Source organism: Hypanus sabinus, chromosome 7 (genome assembly GCF_030144855.1).
Source record: "Hypanus sabinus isolate sHypSab1 chromosome 7, sHypSab1.hap1, whole genome shotgun sequence".
Taxonomy (NCBI): domain Eukaryota; kingdom Metazoa; phylum Chordata; class Chondrichthyes; order Myliobatiformes; family Dasyatidae; genus Hypanus; species Hypanus sabinus.
This window is the reverse complement of record NC_082712.1, coordinates 41,944,908-41,965,757: the sequence shown is the minus strand read 5'-3', so window position 1 is coordinate 41,965,757 and position 20,850 is coordinate 41,944,908. Positions and strand designations below refer to the sequence as shown.

At 41.2% G+C, this 20,850-nt stretch overlaps 1 protein-coding gene across 1 annotated transcript; it reads right to left on the bottom strand.

Annotated features, from left to right (window-relative positions):
• Positions 1–1,520: 1,520 nt before the first annotated feature.
• Positions 1,521–13,517, bottom strand: LOC132396747 (protein FAM166B-like). The gene is made up of 5 exons (XM_059974605.1): positions 13,082–13,517; positions 5,803–6,035; positions 4,736–4,917; positions 4,453–4,645; positions 1,521–1,658 (listed from the first exon to the last, which is right to left on the bottom strand). The coding sequence occupies exons 1-5, from the start codon at positions 13,147–13,149 to the stop codon at positions 1,570–1,572; spliced, it is 765 nt and encodes a 254-aa protein (XP_059830588.1). The 5' UTR covers positions 13,150–13,517; the 3' UTR covers positions 1,521–1,569.
• Positions 13,518–20,850: the final 7,333 nt, after the last annotated feature.

The following is a 20,850-nucleotide window of genomic DNA, read 5'->3' as shown; positions in this document are numbered from 1 at the left end:
CAGCTTTTGCCATTTTATACTCCCTAGTTTTCAATTTAACATTATCCTTGACCTTCCTTTGTGAACCATATATTGTGCCTCAGTCTCATGGGATTCCTCTTGCTAACTCCCGGTGTGTGAAATGGACCAGCTTCACAACACTGAGCACAGGCAGAATCTCAGCAATTAGTGATGTTTGGTGTGCCCTTATGTCAGTTCTACATACACATTGGTATGAAGTTTGCCATTGAGTTAAGGGCGATGTTGGATACGTTTCTCCCTCCTGCTGTCTGGAGATGTGTATTATGACCCAACAGACAAAATCCTTTCTGGATCACCAGAAGAAACAGGAGAAGGTTCGGGTAACGATTATGATGGAGGAGCAGGGCAGGGCCACACCTGTGTCATATACAGCAACACTGAGAGCACCTCACACATAATGTCATTTCCAACTTCTGTTTTCAAACACATCAGATAATTTTACTACATCCCCACTTCACGTGCTGCTCCAAAAAGTGCTATATGAGGTCATTCTTACCCTCGGCCATTTGGCTGGATAATGAGTCAACCTGTAGCTAGGGAAGTGATAGCCCCCTCCTGTTAGACTGTTTGAGGTAACTTTTTAAAAATTCTTTCTTACTTCTAATATTTGTATATCATTGCACTTGTGACACTGTAATTTCCTTTGAGATCAATAAAGTATCTATCTATCTATCTCACATGTTGGGCATATGGAACGAACTGCCAGAGGAGCTGGTAGAGGTGGGTACAATTACAATGTTTTAAAGGACATTTCAACAGGGACATGGATAGGAAAGATTTAGAGGATATGGTCCAAATGCAGGCAAATGAGAGCACCTCAGGAAGACACTTTGGTCAGTACGGGTGAATTGGGCTGAAGTGCCTGTTTCTGTACGACCTTGGGACTATGAATCTTTCAGTGCTAGTTTACTCTATTATGCTAAAATACAACTGAGGATTACATATATTAGCAAAATGTGCAAATGTCTAAAGGGGACACAATATAATTTAAACAAAATTTACCAAACTCTGTTTCCTGCAGTTGCTAATACACTTCCAACAGAAGTCTACAGTACGTATCTGTTATAGTGCTTCTGCCTCAGGGTCACTCCATTCGCATACTGTGGAGCCAGCTAATCAGATGGAATAACCATATCACTCATGTCCAAGGTTTTAATTCACTATATGTTTTGTTTTAATTTGTTTTAATTGCACAGCACACAAAAATGTGGAGCTTGTAATCTCATTTTAAGACCTACTCTTAATTTATAACAATTGTTTTTTCTACTTAAGTTTAAAGTTTCTTGTAAAATATAATCTACTGTGTAAATCTTGACCATTTAAGTACAATACAGGTTTCAAAGATCCTCATATTTGTAAATACATAAATGTGTGAGAATTTGCTCCAGTTTTAATTTTATTGCATTCAGTAAACTTGATTCAGAACAACCTCTGTGAATTGGGAAATCAAATTAGATTTTAGTCCTGTTCCTAAAAAAGTAAAAGAAGCTTACAATTTAGCTGTCTAAGATGCTCATTCCTATAGGATGCTTATTTCTAAGTTGTAGGTCATGGCGAATCTGTGGAACTCTTCTCTCCTTGTCCCAGAACATTAAAGGTGCTGCGGCCCCAACTCTTACCAGTTACAAACTGCTGACCTGTGTAGAAACAGAAATAATATCGACATTGGTTTATTATTGTCACACATACCACAATATAACAAAAAGCTTTATTTACTTTTTATTTATTGCGATAAAGTGTGGAAAATGCTCTTGGAGCTGTTTCACTCAGCAAACCTTGGTTTAACCCTAGCCTAATCATGAAATAATTTACAATGACTGATTACTAACTCCCAATCAGTAAGTATGTCTTTGGGATGAAGGAGGAAACTGGAGCACTCAGAGAAAACCCGACAGTCATGGCGAGAACGTACAAATTGCTTACAGGGTGGCGGGAATTGAACTCGGGTCATTGCTACTGTAAAATGTTATGCTAACCACAATGCTGCCATGCCACTTCTCTGACATACTGTTTATATAGACTAAATTATTACACAGTGCATTGAGGTAGAATAGGCTAAAACAATAACAATGTAGAATAAGCAAAAAGAGTTAGTGAAAAATTACAAGTAAAGGATGATGCCCAAGATCATAACAAGGTAGATTGTGAGGACAAGTATCCTTATAAAACAAGAGGTCCATTCTAGAGTCTGATAGCTGTTTGATGAAAGCTGTCCTTCACCCTGGTGCTATGCACTTTCAGATTTTTGGGAGAGGGGAGGAGGGAAAATTGTCTGGGATGGGTGGGGTTTTTGACTCTTGTTTTACCGAGGCAGCGAGATGTATAGACAGAGTCCGCAGAGCGGAAGCTGGTTCCTGAGTTGTGCCCAGCTGTATCCACAACTCTGCGTTTTCTTGCAGCGACATGCAAAGCCAAGCCATTATGCATCCAGAAAGCTTTTCATTGTGCATCAAAAAAATTGGTAAGAATCGACAGGGAACATGCTGAATTTCTTTAGCCTCCCGAGGAAGTAGAGGTATTGGTGAACTTTCTTGGCCCTGACATCAATTTGGCTGGTTCAGGACAGGCTATTGGCGGTGTTCACACCTCAGAAGTTGATGCTCTCAACCTCAACACCATCGATGTGGATCACCCCTTTACGAAGTCAATGGCCAGCTCATTTGTTTTATTGACACTAAGCTCTCTATACCCTTCCTATACTCCAACTTCTCATTATTTGAGATGGGACCCATTACGATGGTATCATCTGCAGACTTGCAGATGGAAATAGAGCAGACCCTGGCCACACTGTCGTGGGTGTACAGGGAGTAGAGTAGGGAATGAAGACGCAACCTTGTGGAGCACCAGTGTTTAGAATAATGGCAGAGGTGTTGCTGCTCATTACTGATTGTAGTATGCTGGTCAGAATTTCAAAGATCCAGTTGCAGAGGGAGTCACTAACTCCCAGGGTCTAGAGGTTCGTGATAAGTTTGCTTGGAGATGAGTGTATGGCCAGGAATTTGGTGATAAGCGAATTGCAGTGGGTACTGTTCTGGAAAGCTGGAGTTATTGTGTGCCAGGACCAGCCTCTCAAAGCACTTCAGGATGACAGATGTTAGAGCTACTGATAGTCATTAAGCGTGCTATCCTGTTTTTCTTAGGTACTAGGATGACAGTGGTCTTCTTAAAGCAGGAGGAAACCATAGCTTGAAGCAGAGAGAAGTTAAAAATGTCTGCAAATACCCCTGCCAGCTGATCCGCACAGGATCTAAGGACATGACCAGGGATACTGCTCGGGCCTGATGCTTTCTGGAGGTTCAGCCGTTGGAACACTGATATTATGTCAGTGATAGTGACTCTAGAGTCAAGTACATTGGACACTTACAGGGTGGGTGGTGATATACCCATTCCCTTCTGTTGAAAATGTGCATAGAATGTGTCAAGCCCATCAGAAATAGATGTACTGTGATTGGCAATGTTGCCCAACTTGTTTTTGCATCTCATTATAGAATCACAGCTCACGACGGGACTGAGACTTGATTTTGGACTAGTACTGCTTCTTAACATCTTTGATAGCTTTCTGGTGGTGATATATTGATTTCTTATACAGGTCAGGATCACCTGATTTGAATGCTACAGGCCTAGACTTTAGAAGTGAGTAGATTTCCTGGTTCATTCATTGTAAATAACCCTTGCGGGAGTGAGAGGAAGGGGACATGGGCAGTTGAAGTTTTTCAAGGACAAGTAATCAAAGGATATTGGAACTGGAACAATGAAATCGACAGCAATTTGTCAAATGTTTACTGAATCTTCAGGTGAAGTTGGTGAAGAAGAGACCATGATAGATTAGGTCTTTCAGTCATTGGACACGATGGAAAACACCTCTGGTCAAATGCTCAGCAAGTGCCTCCAGTATATTCTATCTGGGGAATTGGGTTTGGCAAGGGGTGTTGGGGGTAGGCAGAGGGATGGTATGGGTTAGTATTGTGTGGTTGCTTAGTAGTGTGCTGTGTGTTGTAATGTCAACAGATCTTCATGACATTACCCAAAGGATGACATATTGATGTTGGTGTTGATGGCACAGTAAAATGTAAAGGGTTGGATTCATTATAGGCTTACAACCTGATAGTTTACAGTACGAACTTCTGCATATAAAATAATTTAAATCATGAAGTATAACAAAAAAAGAAAAATAATCCAAGTATTATTGTGTAATCTCCTTCAACAATAGGCACGTGTGCACCCAGAGTAGATAAATTAGAATGTAATGAAATATATTATTTGAAACACAGAGCTCAACTGGGGATAAAGTGTGCAATAAGTTATAACAAACATTAAAATTACATTTATACATTTTTACTTACAACCTCTTGAACCACACACATAATGCAGGGATTATATCAAAAGATATTAGTCTCTGAGCCAGTTGGAGAGAGAATGGTAACCTCATACCTGGCACAAACCCACCGTAACCGGAAATGAGTGCAGAGTTACTTTTATAAATAATCTTGCTGTGCTGCTCTGCTGGCATTTTCTCCAGGGTTTGGGATAGATCCATTCTGTCTGATGGACATGGATCAAAAGATGGCTCACATACCAGGGGTAAGAAATTGCAGTTACTTGGTGGTTTAATATCTTCCGATGCCTGTGAAAAAAAGAACAGATGCATCATTTTGTTCTGCTTCAGAGACCTAGTCTGAGTTGTCCATGACCACAAAACTCCATGAAACCTTACCACAGAACGTGAAGGCTGTGATTTTCTCCACGGTGCAATCATATCACTCCTTTTGCATGTCATTCTTTCAATCTTTCTCAGCTCTTCAATTGTCTGAATAGCACTGGTTGTTTCAGGATTATTGTCATAAACATAATTCTTTAAGGCAAAATAATATTTACCATCCCTGGGATAGAAGTAGCCTATGGTTTAAAAAACATTACAGTTAGTTGTCTTTTAGATGAAGGGAGAGTAAATATATTTTCATCCTTTAAGGAAAGAGATGGGAAAATAAACAAAACAGTAAAAATTTGGAACAAGTAATCTTGTACAATCACTAAGTTCATTGCAGTCTGTTGAAGAATAGACAAATTATAAGTTGCATAATTATGCATTTACGAACTGCTGTTGATGTTCACTGGAGTGCCATCTTGAGTTCATCAGTGTAACAGTTGAGAATGATTTAGCTGATTTAGCTGTTGCTTAATGGCTGGACTCACAATCAGGTGAAGGTTCAAATTCCACTGTCAAGCATGAGGACTAAAATCTGAAAAAGGCAAGTCAGAGCACTGTCTCATTGAGGAAGCTACACTTCAGATGAGACAATGCTTCCAATGAGATGTGACTCCCTCTCAGGTAGATATTCCATATCCAATGATCCCCTGAAGAGGAGGAGGAGACATCTCTGTGGCCCACACCCAAAATTAGTGAAACTGAGAACTGATTTTAGTTTGTGGGTGTTAACTCTGCTACTGTTGTTATCTCAACACCATGATGAAAATGCTGGAAACCCTCAACAAGTCAGGCTGTTCGTGCAGAGAGAAGGAAGTACAATTCATACATCAAACATGCAGCATTAACCATTTCCCTCTCCAAGACACTGCCGGGCCTGTGGTATATTTCCAGCATTTTCTATTGATATTTCAGATTTCTATTATTGCAATATTTTGTTTCTGTACATTTTGGAAATATTTTTCTGAGATTATAGCAAGAGGAATCTCATTCTTCCTACATTGCAGATAACGTAATAGTACATATTTCTTGGTCATTGGATAGATCCCGAGAAATCCATCAGCAGAAAATATCACCGTTTTTGATGTTTATCTTCTGCACCTGCCCTGCATACGTGGTAATTTCTGGATGGCCATATGTCCTATTGAGCAGATGTCTTGGGACTTGGGGATTGTAGAATGGCTTTGTCTGGGTTAGAATTAAATATGGTGACTTGGGCTGCCCAGGTTCATATGACAGCAGCTCAAGAGTGGCGTTTCCGTAAGTCTCCCCCAGGCGACTCTGTAACTTCGGGACATATCCTCCATATCTACAAAAAAAAACCAAAAAGGGTTCCACTCATTACTTCAAGGATACATTTTAAGTGTTATAGAACCATAGCAAAGGAATTTCTAGATGAGAACAGACCATTGGGCATCTAATTCATCTTTACCTATCATGGTCCATTCAAACACAGGAAGAGGAGTTGCATTGTTTCTATCATCAATCTGGCCAGGGCTGATCTGCAACTCCATCTAGTTGCCTTGCCTAACTAAAGCCTATATCAGTTACATGATTCAGCAAAGAATATCAAGTTGTTTACTGAAAATAAATCAATAACAATGTATTTACTTCAGATTCAACCACAAACGAAAAACAGGCTGAGATTCAGTGTTTTGGGAACTACATGTCCAAAGCCAAATGTTCCTTACCAAATATGCTGAATTTCCCAAAAGTTATGGATGAAATTATACACCAATATCTCAAAATTTTATTTTATGAAAAAAATTTCTCTGATCTTCCTCTCAAGTTCAATGACATCTCAATATTTAAAGAAACAACACATTGTACAGTGCAGTGGAATTCTGTAATGCAGCATAACTATTTCTATCCCTTTAGCCCTCATTTTTCAATCCATCATTTGCTGCAAATATCCATCTCAGTCTTCAAAAATTACAACTGGCTTGGAGACAATCACCTCTTCGGGTAGAGAGCTCCAGATTTCTATAGCCATTTATGTGTATAAAAGCTCCTGCTCTCCTGCCAAAATGAAAATTTCTAGTTGTATAATTGTACCCACTTATTCCATAATCCAGACAAAATATCTTCTCTGCCTCTATCAAATTCCTCATCATTTTACACATGATATTCAGCTAATTTCTCAACTTTCTCAAAGCTGTTACCCATTTGTTGCTATGATTTTCTCAGTAACTCTCTTGATTCATGTGGAAGTAAAGAGTCACTATGGAGTGCGATTCCACAAGCCAACACTGCCCTGCTGTTTCAGTGCCGTCAACATCGCCAGTGCACACTGGGAACTAAGTTGGAGAGCTCCCAAAAATGGGCACAGGGATGAAGTTGTCTGTTCAACCAGATGCAAACAATACAGCTAGGCAGGCTACACTTTATAAAGATTTCAAGCTCTAGCCAAAGCTTACCATGCTGAGTAACTCTGTGCATTGACACAAATGTGATTATGAATAATGTACCAGATTATATATAAAAATCTGCTATGTTAATATTGCATTTGTTATACAGTAATCACAAAGGCAATTTAGAAAAAAATACACAACAGTCTGAGGGAGTAGTGGAGGCAGACATTCTCTATAGACATCTATAAAAAGTTGTGTGATATTGGGCCCATCATTCCTGTGCTGGCCACAGAAGATGGTTTCTCTTCCTTGTTCTGGGCCGATAGACTCATAGATTTGGATTCCTCATAGGTGGAATGAGAATTTCTGCCTCCATCACTCCCTCAGTCTGTTGTGTATTTTTTTCTCTGAATTGTCTTCCAAACATTCCATTTATTTCTATGCTACATTAATAGTCATAATTACAGCATAGAAATTGTTATTCCATCAAGTCCCATTGACCCACATCTAATCCATACCCCTCGTGTCCAAGTACTAACTCAAACTTCTCTTAAATTTTGAAATTGAACCTAGTTCTTTCTATTCCATTAGTTTAATCCATTCCATTAGCCTATTCCATTTTCATAATTTATAATTTATGCATTTTTATTAAATCTCCCTCAGATCTGCACGTTCTGATATAAACAAACAGCTGTGATATGCTATAATGAAAATTCTCCAGCCATTGCCGTATTTTCACTGCTAATCCCATAAAACTCTTACATTTATACAATGCCTTACACTTCTTGAGGACATCCCAATGACTCACTGTCAGCTAAGCACTGTAGATGGGCCATAATAAGTACTCAGCAAGTCTCCATGGGAAGAGAAATAATGTTTCAGATCCCTCATCAGAATTATTCACCTTCCTCGAACATTAACTATTTCCTCTCTTATGCGATAAGGTGCATGGGATCAATGGTAAATTAGCTGTTTGAATGTAAGGGTTTGTTTATAGAAGACAGTGGATAGCGATCAAAGGGACTTATTCCAGCTGGCGGTCTGTGATTAGTGTTACACTGGGACCTCTGTTGTTTGTGATGTACGTAAGTGACCTGGATGAAAACGCAGTTGGGTGGGTTAGTAAATTTGCAGATGATACAAAGCTTGGTGGTGTTGTGGACAGTGTAAATGACTGGCAAAGCGTACAGCTGGAAAGCCCTTAACAGTGTTGAGAGACAGAGGAAACTTGGGGTCCAAGTTCATAGTTCCCTGTAAGTGGCTACACAGGTTGATAGGATGGTTAAGCAGACATATGGCACACTTGCCTTTATTAGTTGAGGTACTGAGTTCTAAATTAATTTTTCAGCTTTATAAAACTCTAGTTAGGCATTGGTATTAATATTGGAATAGAAACATAGAAAACCTACAGCACAATACTGGTCCACAAAGCTGTGCCAAACATGTCATTACCTTAGAAATTACCTGTTACCCATAGCCCTCTATTTTTCTAAGCTCCATGTACCTATCTCGGAGTCTCTTAAACGACCCTATCGTTTCTGCCTCCACCATCATCACCGGCAGCCCATTCCACGCTCTCACCACTCTCTGAGTAAAAAATTCACCCCCGACATCTCCTCTGTACCTAATTCTAAGCATCTTAAAACTCTGCCCTCTTGTGCTTGCCATTTCAACCCTGGGAAAAAGCCTCTGACTATCCACACGATCAATGCCCCTAATGTTGTACACCTCTAACAGGTCACCTCTCATTCTCTGTCGCTCCAAGGAGAAAAGGCCAAGTTCACTCAACCTGTTCTCATAAAGCATGCTCTCCAATCCAGGCAACATCCTTGTAAATCTCCTCTGCACCCTTTCTATAGTTTCCACATCCTTCCTGTAGTGAGGTGACCAGAACTTGGCACAGTACTCCAAGTGGGGTCTGATCAGGGTCCTATATAGCTGCAACATTACCTCTTGGCTCTCAAACTCAATCCCACGATTGATGAAGGCCAATACACTGTATGCCTTCTTAACCATAGAGTCAAGATGTGCTGCAACTTTGAGTGTCCTATAGACTAGGACCCCAAAATCTCTCTGATCTTTCACATTGCCAAGAATCTTACCATTAATACTATATTCTGCCATCATATTTAACCTACCAAACTGAACCACCTCACACTTATCTGGGTTAAACTCCATCTGCCACTTCTCAGCCCAGTTTTGCATCCTATCAATATCCTGCTGTAATCTCTGATAGCCCTCCACACTATCCACAACACTCTCAACCTTTGTGTCATCAGCAATTTACTAACCCATCCCTCCACTTCCTCATCCAGGTCATTTATAAATATCACGAAGTGTAGGGGGTTCCAGAACAGATCCCTGAGGCACTCCACTGGTGACCGACCTCCATGCAGAATTTTACCCATCTACAACCACTCTTTGCCTTCTGTGTGCAAGCCAGTTCTGGATCCACAAAGCAACGTCCCCTTGGATCCCATGCCTCCTTACTTTCTCAATAAGCCTTGGATGGGGTACCTTATCAAATCCCTTGCTGAAATCCATATACACTACATCTACTGCTCTATCTTCCTCAATGTGTTTAGCTACATCCTCAAAAAATTCAATCAGCCTCATAAGGCACAACTTGCCTTTGACAAAGCCATGCTGACAATTCCTAATGATATTATGCCTCTTCAAATGTTTATAAATCTTGACTTTCAGGATCTTCTTCATCAATTTACCAATCACTGAGGTAAGACTCACTGGTCTATAATTTCTTGGGCTATCTCTATGCCCTTTCTTGAATAAGAGAACAACATTCACAACCCTCCAATCCTCCGGAACCTCCCTGGTCCCCATTGATGATGCAAAGATCATTGCCAGAGGCTCCGCAATCTCCTCCTTCACCTCCCACAGTAGCCTGGGGTACATCTCATACAGTCCCAGTGACTTATCCAACTTGATGCTTTCCAAAAGAACCAGCACATCCTCTTCCTTAATATCTACAGGCTCAAGCTTTTCAGTCCACTGCAAGTCATCACTACAATCGCCAAGATCCTTTTCTGTAGTGAACACTGAAGCAAAGTACTCATTAAGTACCTCTGCTATCTCCTCCGGTTCCATACACATTTTTCCACTGTCCTATTCTCTCATGTCTTATCCTCCTGCTCTTCACATACTTGTAGAATGCCTTGGGGTTTTCCTTAATCTTGTCTGCTAAGGCCTTCTCATGGCCCCTTCTGGCTCTCCTAATTTCATTCTTAAGGTCCTTCCTGCTAGCCTTATAATCTTCTAGATCTAGATTTTTGAATCTTTTGTAAGCTCTTCTTTTCTTCTTGACTAGGTTTACAACAGCCTTTGTACATCATGGTTTCTGAACCCTGCTATCCTGTCCCTGTCCCATTGTAATGTACCAATGCAGAGCAGCACGCAAATATCCCCTGAACATTTGCCACATTTCTTCCGTACGTTTCCCTGAGAACATCTGTTTCCAATTTATGCTTTCAACTTCCTGTCTGTTAGCCTCATATTTCCCCTTACTCCAATTAAACACTTCCCTAACTTATCTGTTCCTATCCCTCTCTAATGCTATGGTAAAGGATAGAAATGTGATCACTATTTCCAAAATGCTCTCCTACTAAGAGATCTGACACCTGACCAGGTTCATTTCCCAATACCAGATCAAGTACAGCCTCTCCTTTTGTAGGCTTATCTACATATTGTGTCAAGAAACCTTCCTGTACACACCTAAGAAACTCCACCCCATCTAAACCCCTTGCTCTAGGGAGATGCTAATTGATATTTGGGAAATTAAAATCTCCCACCACAACAACCCTGTTACTATTACACCTTTAGAGAATCTATCTCCCTGTCTACTCTTTGATGTCTCTGTTACTATTGGGTGGTCTGAAAAAAAAAACACCCAGTAGAGTTATGGACCCCTTGCTGTTCCTAACCCACCCACAGAGACTCTGTAGACAGTCTCTCCTTAACCTCCTCCTTTTCTGCAGCCATGACACTATCTCTGATCAACAATACCCCGCCCCCACCTCCCTTGCCTCCCTCCCTATCCTTTCTGAAACATCTGAAGCCTGGCACTTGAAGTAACCATTCCTCCCCCTGAGCCATCCAAGTCTCTGTAATGGCCACAACATCATAGTACTAATCCACTCTCTAAGCAAATCTGCTTTGTTCATAATTCACCCTGCATTAAAATAGACACATCTCAAACCATCAGTCTGAGCGCGTCCCTTCTCTATCACCTGCCTATCCTCCCTCTTGCACTGTCTCCAAGCTTTCTCTATTTGTGAGCCAACCATTTCTTCCTTTGTCACTTCAGTTTGGTCCCCCCCCCCCCAACAATTCTAGTTTCTCTCCCCAATAGCCTTTGCAAATCTTCCTGCCAGGATATTGGTCCCCTTGGGATTCATGCAACCTGTCCTTTTTGTACAGGTCACACAAATGATCCAAAAATCTGAATCCCTGCTCTCTGCTCTAATCCCTCAGCCACGCATTTATCCTCCACCTCATTCTATTCCTATTCTCACTGCCACGTGGCACAGGCAGTAACACCTTTGTGGTCCTGCTTCTCAACTTCCCTCCTAACTCCCTGTAGTCTGTTTTCAGGACCTCCTCCCGTTTCCAACCTATGTCGTTGGTACCAATATGTACCATGACCTCTGGCTGTTCACCCTCCCACTTCAGGATATCATGGAGCACACAGTACTAGTTGCCCAATTATAGGAAGGACGTTAAAGCTTTGGAGAGGGAACAGAAGAGGTTTACCAGGATGCTGCCTGGATTAGAGGGCATGTGATATTATGAGAGGCTGGACAAAGATCGGTTGTTTTTTCTGGAGTGGCAGAGGCTGAGGGAGATCTAATAGAGGTTTACAAGCCTGTGAGAGGAATAGACAGACAGTATCTTTTCCCAGAGTTGAAATGTCTAATATGAGAGGGCATGCATTTAAGGTTGGGGGGGGGCAAACTTCAAAGGAGACGTGAAAAGCAAATGTTTTAAGTATGCTGAATGCCTGGAATGCAGCGTCTGGGGTGGTGGTTGAAGCAGGTAAATTGGAGACTTTTAAGAGATGGTTAGACAGGCACATGAATATATGGGCCTTGTGTAGGCAGAAGGGATTAGCTTGATTGCCCACTTGATTACTAGTTATTTGGTTTGGCAGTACATTGTGGGCCAAAAGCCTGGTTCCTGTGCTGAACTGTGCTATGGTCTATGTTCTCCATGTACTGGACAGGCCTGTACTCTGGTACTATTCTATGTTCTCCATCACTGCTGCCTCATCGTCTGAGTATTTCCAAAACCACCTGATTTTAATTATTTTTAAAATTCCTTTCAGCTTCTAATGGGAAGTGCCTCACTGTTAATACTGGCCGGAACACAGAATTCCATTGTATTTCCATCAAAGAGTGGAACCTGATTTTAGAGGGAATCTGGGGCCTTGATTTCATGGTATTGAACTAATGACCATCAGTTAGACAATGCAGCAAACCCCAAATACTGGGTAAGAACTGATATTAAATATGACTTCTTACTGAGTATTTGGGGTGTCTTATCAAGTATTTGGCTTAATTCCAAAATGAATGTGTTTACGATTAACCAGTATTAGCAAGTACCTCCCATTGCTTTTGCACTTGAAAACTCAGTTCCACCACCTACTTGCAGAACAAACTGCTGGAGGAGCTCAGTAGGTCTAGCAGCCTCTATAGACAGTTAATCTGCAACAAGTCAGCTTCTGCTACAGTGCTGCTGGCTCACAGACCCCTCCTTTCTCCGGGATTCCCCAAAATGAATTTCTGACTGCTAATACCACCCCGCACCCCCCTAAACACACACTTTAACACCCCTCCCCAAAATATACACACCTAGCACCCAACTGAACCCCTCCAACACTCACACAAACCTCAGCCCTCACAAAAACACCACCCCTTATTCCCACATACTCATACACCCCCGTACTCACAAACACCGCAACACACCACTCCAGCAGCACGAAATAACTGACCCCGGCATGAAGTTGGGATCGAACGTGCTGAAGGCATTCTCCCTCTTGAGGGGCAGCGGAAACGGCATCGTACAGGGACAGTCACTGAGAGGTTGACGCGATCTGAGCCGGGTTATTGGCGGCAGCGAGGCACTGGGACACGGTTACCGACCGGCGGCGTCATGAGCTGATCATAAACATCCCCGGAGCCCGCAACACAGCGGGGCGAGTAGCATCGGGAACTGAAATCACCAGCACACCAGTAACCAACAGACCGGTTTCTGGGGTAACCAGTTAATGAGGGTGGCAGTCATACCGGATGAAAATTGACCCTTCATTAGAGCAACTGAAGTGCCTATCCTGACCTCGGTAATGAGGCGCGTCCCCGACGGTCGGAGCCAGACCCCGGACCGCGTTTATATTTGTGCCTGTCTCTAGCACAGGGAGTCTGCGCCCTGTGAACCTGGCTGTCGGCCCGTGCATCGACGCGAAGGCGAACTTGTTCCCCAACCCGACAGACTGCATTGAGCTCTGGCAGCAACACATAAAGCAGCTGGAGGAACTCAACGTGGCACGCAGCGTTTCGGGCCGATACCTTCATTTGGCCAGTTTTTTTAGGGAATTGGATCATGGCGAGTTCTCTTTCTCTTCACACGTTTACTGTCAATTGCAAATCAAGTCATTAGCAAGAAAGAGAAACACTCAATGTTTCTGCTGTGTGGCCTTTCATCAAGGTTGATACAATCCAGTTTCAGATCGGCATGTTGTGAAGCCAAGGGAATAAGAATGTAAATGAGAGAAATACATTCATTTACTGTTTTATAAAAACAAAACTGCAGGTCCTGGAAACAGAAATAAAACAGAAAATTCTGGAAATACTCAGTAAGTCAGGCAGCATCAGTGGAGAGGGAAATAATGAACCTTTCAGGATGAAGGCTTCTGTTCAAAGGTTGATCATTTGAAATCTTCACTGTTGATTGATGGTAACTACTGGTAGATTTACCTTTGTTGCAGGGAATTTCAAATATTTGGCTCAGTTAACAATGTAAATTCTGGCAACTTGTTACTCATTGGAAATCATTTGGCAACTGGTGCTTTGCCTTTTAGACTGGTCCCATATGTTGTCACTTAAATCTCCTTTTCTTGACAACTGCTATCGTTCTTGCCCTGTTACACAGTATAGGAAGATGGAAGGTCCACCCTGCTCTATATCTTGCTCCACCATTCACCCCACATCACATCTCATGTACATTTCAACTCCATTTTGCTGCATTTGGTCCATTTGTACTTATAACAGTTGACTAACAAATCTCTATTAATCCACTATGTCATTTTTCTTTCAGGCACTGCCTCCTGCCTCAGTCTGCTCAGTCCATGTATTATCTCACTGCCTTGTCCTTGCCTGACACTGTCTGAAACCCACTTAGCAAGTCTTCCCAACCTCTGTCCCATTGTCTTCAATGTTATATCAGAAAATGGCCACAACGGCCATTCAGCAACTCAGCAGGCCACAGTTCCATTGCCCTGCCTTTGAATTGCATCCATGCAAACATAAGTTAATTCAGAGCTGATCATTTCAATTGTTCTGTCTTTATCATGCCCTTTGGAGAAAAGAGATCCTCTCTTCTACACTATCTCCTGTGAGGCTTGGTTTCTAATTCCATTCCTGAGTGTCCTATTGTAAACTTACTCTGTACTTCCCTTTTAGAGGAAATAGTCTCTTTACTTTCACCCAATTAATTTCTCTAATCTTTTAAATAGATAAATATGATTGCCTCAATTATTTAAGCTGAATGAATACTATAGTCGATCAGAAGTCTCAGATGTGGAGATAGTCACTCAAATGACTGAGGAGAAAATCATGACGGTGTTCAGAGAGGATATGCTGGAGGGATCATCCAATGAGTCCACATGGAATAAGAGAGCTTTAGGAATAAGAGAAAGGCAATTAATTTTTTTTCGAGTTTATACTTCAGGGTTCTCAAAGTTAGTGGAAATTAGAAGAGCAGATATGTAAAGAAATAACAGAAAGGTGTAAGTAACCATCAGTGCTGGAACCTGGTAAAAAACTTACCACAGAATAGCAATTGTCACTGAGAGTGTGGTTTGTACTTGTAAATGTGACTCTAACCCATTTGTTTATTTCCAATAAAAGATGTTAAGGACCAGTCTTTGGAGGTGGAGGGAGACTCAAAGTCTGCGTCCAAAAATAATGTCTGAACTGATTCCTCCATATTCTAAAGAGCAATTAGAGACAGGGTATTAATATTGGCTTTGTTAGTGATTCACTTGTTCAATGTATGAGAAAGATGCTACCTTTCATTTTGGGCAGGATTTATTTCTGGAATTGGAAATGTTAACAAATTAATACATTTCCCATTTACTTACTCAAAATGGCCAAATATGCTTAAAGTCTAATGAGATATTCACAAATGCCTTGACTTAAAAATATATTCTAAGTGGTTCTTACTAATGAAAAGTTTTATGGAGAAGTAAAACCAGACTTTGCTAAACCCTATCATTTGAACAACAGTGACTTTTTAATAATGAAATTGCTTCTAGAATAGGAAGCTGGGTATTTTGGGAAATGAATTGGGAGAATGCGGAGAGTCAATGTAAAGCTGAAGCACAATACTGAAATGGGCAAAGGAACAGAAAGATGTGTAAGTGGTAACTCAGGCTTATAAAACATGTGAAACATGGATTTTATAAACAGAGTCGTAAACTGCAAGAACAAAGAAGTTATGGTGCACATTTGTATAAGACTGGTTCAGCCATAACATTCTAGTGTGGAGTCCAGTTCGAAGTGTCCCACTTTAGGTAAAATTTGAAAGACTTGGAGGGGGTATGAGGAATTTTAGTTACATGGATATATTGGGTAGGTGCAATTTTTCTTCTTTGGAGGTCAAGAAGGGATCTGATAGTAGTTGTCAAACTTGTGACAAGTCCAGACGGATAGATTAAGAGATGCTGTTTCTATTGTTAGAGGAGTCAAGAACCAGAAGCAGTTTAGTAAAAAAGGAAAAAGAAGTGAGACAAGATCCTGAAAGAATATAAATGAAGCATGAAAGAAATTTCACATTGAATCAGGAGGGCTAAAAGGGAACATAAAATATCCTTGGCAGGTTTAAAGAGAATCCCAGGGCACTTTTCTGTGTGACTGTATTTTACAGACATCTTGTGCTATTTGTGCCTTGTGCTGTGTGTGACTGTTAATATTCCCTCTCCCTCCCTTCCCCCATCCCAGTTTCATTCTGCCTCTTCCTCCAGCTGCCTTTCACCTCTCTCATGATTCCGCCTTCTTCTACTACCCATAGTGCTTATTCCTTCTTCACCTTTCCTGCCTATCCACTCCTTGCTTCCCCTCCCCCACCCCTTGATCTTTCCTCTGATTGGTTTTTCACCTGACACCATCCACCCTCCCCCCACCTTCTTTATAGGGCCCCTGCCCCCTCCCTCTTCAGTCCTGACGAAGGGTCTTGGCCCGAAACGTTGACTGTTCGTTTCCATGAATGCTGCCCGACATGCTGAGTTCCTCCAGCGTGTTGTGCGTATCGCTCTATCAGTATTAGGTTCATTCTAATCTGATTTTGTTAATCTGACCATTCTGGCAAAGTCTGGTTTCTGGGCATCCATAAACGTTGACTTTAGTGAACCACTGTCAGATTGCTTTATGGTATTTTCATTTAATGCTGGAACTCCTGAGCTCAGCCACATTGTTCTGAAGCATTCCTCACATTAAGGGACATCCTTAGGATTCCTTTGCTTGCAACTGACTACCTTTCCCAAGTCTGCTGGTGTTGGGATTTGTTAATTCAACCTAAGCTTAAAAGCATTCCAACCACATTATAGATTTTACTTATCATCTTCCGTGTCAGTACCTGCATCAACTGTTTAACTTGACAAGGAGATGACATTATTTTGATGCCATCATATATGGGTGCAGGTTGTATATTTTCTTAACATGCAGGAGTTCAGCCTAGGACTTCAAGCCTCTATTTTTAGGGTGTGGAACCTCTTTGGACCATCAATCAATTTTGTCATGTTCAGCAGACTGGTAAGAAAATACTTATCTTTTTTTTTGTGGGATCCCCGACTTTTGGAGCTCATTAAGGCACGGCTGCTAATTCTATTCTCTCATCACTGTCATCATCACAGGAACCACTGGAGGTCGCTGTGGCATCAGTGTCATGTTCTTTGTGCAATTCTTTTTTTGTCTGGATACAGGTGTTGCTTTGGATTATACTGCAGTGAAAGGGATGTATCCCTGGGGGAGTATCAGAGATATGACAACCCTCTGAAGACACCTGCTATACTACTTTATACTGTTCCAGTTTGTCTCTTGAGTTTCATTTAGTTCAATTTGACTGCATTTCTGTTTTTCTATTCTCAGTTGTTCAGTCAATGCACTGATTTGCACTGCATTTTTTTACTGTCCCTATCATACTGACTTTGTAATCTGTCACAGTTCTCCTTTTCCTTCTTCAAACATATCTGATCTTTATATTCATCACAGTCTATATCATGAGGGTTTCCTAAATGAACACATTCTCTTTCTTAATTCTGATATGACTGCTAGAATCCATGCAGTTCAGTCTTTACGTTCAATCTTCCAAAGTGTATCACTTCTCATTTTTTTGATGGAACTTCATCTGCCACTTCTCTGCCCAACCTTGCATCCAGTCTAAATTTTGTTGTAACCTACAACAACTTATGCTATCAAAAACAACTCCAACCTTTTTGTCATCTACAGACTTACAACCCCACCCTTCCAAGTCATTTATAAAAATCACAAGGAGCAGGGACCCCAGAATAGATCCCTGTGGAACACTGGACACTGATCTCCAGGCAGAGTACTCCCATTTACTACCATTCTCTGCCTTCTGTGGCTAAGCCAATTCCAAATCCATGCAGTTCCTATGGATCCTAAATATTGTCAACACCACAGTAATCTCCACCCTCACTTTCCATCGTAACCTGGTTACTATCCAAATATTTTTCCAAAGCTCCAGCACTACCTCTTTTTTAACCTTGATATGCTCCAGCATATTAGCCTGTTCTATGCTGAATTCATTTTCAAGGTCCTTCTGTCTCGTGAATATTGAAGCAAAGTGTTCATTAAGAACCTTTTCTACCTCCTCCAACTCCAGGCACGTGCTTTCTCCTTTAACCCTGAACAATCCTAATAAACCTCTTGTTTTTTACATACATACAGGATGCCTTAGGGTTTCCTTAATCCTACTTGCCAAGACCTTTTTATGCTCCCTTGTCGGTCTCTTAAGACCCTTCTTAAGCCTCTTCCTGCTAACCTTATAATTAAACATTAAGATTGCCTCCTTCTTCTTTCTGACTAAATGTTGCACCTCTCTTCTCAAACACAGGTCCTTCACCCTATAATGCTTTCCCTGTTTCAGTATTGTTATAAAGGCAGATCAACTGTGGGAGGCTAGCAAAGAAACTGCAGGAGTCCTGGCTGAAATACTTGCATCATCGTTAGCCACGGGTGAGGTGCCAGTAGACTGGAGTGTAGCAAATGTTGTGCCTTTATTTAAGAAGGGTAGCAAGAAAAGCCTGGGAATTATGGATTAGTGACATCAATAGTTGGTAGGTTATTGGAAAAGAGACACAAGATATACATGTATCTGGAAATACAGGTTAGATAGGGTTAGGCAGCATGGCTTTGTGCAAGAGAGATCACGTCGTACAAAGTGTGTTGTTATGTCCACACGTAATAAAGAACTTCAGTTCCCAGTGTACAATGTGGGCAGTTCACCTAGAACCTGAAGTGACATTGTGAACAGGACGCACAAGTGCTTGGTGAGCTGAAGTGTCCAGAGTAAAATGTGGTCAAGCTGAAGCCATTCTGGATATCGGTGGAGAAAATAGTTCTAATGTTACCATCCATGCAAGTTTGCCTTTGTTAAAGAACAAACCTAATACAAAGTAGCTTGAGTTTTTTGATGACATAACCAATAAAGTAATTGAGCACAAGGTGTTAGATGTGGTTTATATGGACTTCAGTAAGGCCTTTGATAAGGTTCCACATTGTCAGCTGCTTTGGGAGGTTATATTGTATCAAATCCAGGCAGAGCTGGCTGATTGGACAACTTTATAGTAGAAAGCATTTGGGGGGGGGGTGATAGTGAAGGTTGCCTCTCGGATCTGAAGCCCATGATTGTAGTATGCCTCCAGGTTTGGTGTTTGCCATCTACATCAATGATGCGGATTAAAATGTACAAGGCATGGTTGATAAGTTTGCGATGGTAAGTGGTATAGTGGACAATGTGAAGAAGTTTGCAGAGAGATTTTGATCACCTCAGTAATCGCAAAGTGGCAAATGGAGTTTAATTTGGATAGGTGCAAGGTGTTACATTTTGGAAAATCCAGGTCGGACTTTCACTGTGAACTGCAGGGACCTGGGAAGTGTTGCAAAACAGAGGTACCTTGGAGTACAAGTCACATGCACAAGAAATTCCGCAGATGCTAGAAATCCAGAGCAACACACACAAAATACTGGAAGAACTCAGCAGGTCAGGCAGTTTGGACAGCTATGTGTGGAGTCAAGAGAGATGGGGGACATTTTGAACTATTTCTTTTCTTCAGTATTCACTAAGGAGAAGGATATTGAATTGTGTAAGGTAAAGGAAACAAGTAGGGAAATTATAGAAATTATGATTAAAGAGGAGGAAGTACTGGCACTTTTAAGGAATATAAAAGTGGATAAATCTCTGGGACCTGACAGGATATTCCCTCGGACCTTGAGGGAAGTTAGTGTAGAAATAGTAGGGGCTCTGACAGAAATATTTCAAATGTCATTAGAAACGGGGATGGTGCCGGAAGATTGTCATATTGCTCATGTGGTTCCATTGTTTAAAAAGGGTTCTAAGATTAAACCTAGCAATTATAGGCCTGTCAGTTTGACGTCAGTAGTGGGTAAATTAATGGAAAGTATTCTTAGAGACGGTATATATAATTATCTGGATAGACAGGGTCTGATTAGGAACAGTCAACATGGATTTGTGCGTGGAAGGTCATGTTTGACAAATATTGAATTTTTTGAAGAGGTTACTAGGAAAGTTGAAGAGGGTAAAGCAGTGGATGTGGTCTATATGGACTTCAGTAAGGCCTTAAGGTTCCACACAGTAGGTTAATTAGGGAAGTTCAATCTTTAGGTGTAAATATTGAAATAGTAAAATGGATTCAACAGTGGCTGGATAGGAGATGCCAGAGAGTAGTGGTGGATAACTGTTTGTCAGGTTGGAGGCCGGTGACTAGTGGTGTGCCTCAGGGATCTGTACTGGGTCCAATGTCGTTTGTCATATACATTAATGATCTGGATGATGGGGTGGTAAATTAGATTAGTAAGCATACAGATGATACAAAGATAGGTGGCATTGTGGGTAATGAAGTAGGTTTTCAAAGCTTGCAGGGAGATATAGGCCAGTTAGAAGAGTGGGCTGAAAGATGGCAGATGGAGTTTAATGCTGATAAGTGTGAGGTGCTACATTTTGGTAGGAATAATCCAAATAGGACATACATAGTAAATGGTAGGGAATTGAGGAATGCAGTAGAACAGAGTGATCTAGGAATAATGGTGTATAGTTCCCTGAAGGTGGAATCTCATGTGGATAGGGTGGTGAAGAAAGCTTTTGGTATGCTGGCCTTTATAAATCAGAGCGTTGAGTATAGGAGTTGGGATGTAATGTTAAAATTGTATAAAGCATTGGTAAGGCCAAATTTGGAGTATTGTGTACAGTTCTGGTCACCGAATTATAGGAAAGATGTCAACA

Coding starts and splice junctions, on each gene's coding strand:
- LOC132396747 (XM_059974605.1), bottom strand. CDS start 13,149: ATGCCGTTTCCGCTGCCCCTCAAGAGGGAGAATGCCTTCAGCACGTTC. Junction 4,918..5,802: donor GAAGATAAACATCAAAAACG/GTGATATTTTCT, acceptor TTTAAACCATAG/GCTACTTCTATCCCAGGGAT. Junction 4,646..4,735: donor CACAGCCTTCACGTTCTGTG/GTAAGGTTTCAT, acceptor TTTTTTTCACAG/GCATCGGAAGATATTAAACC.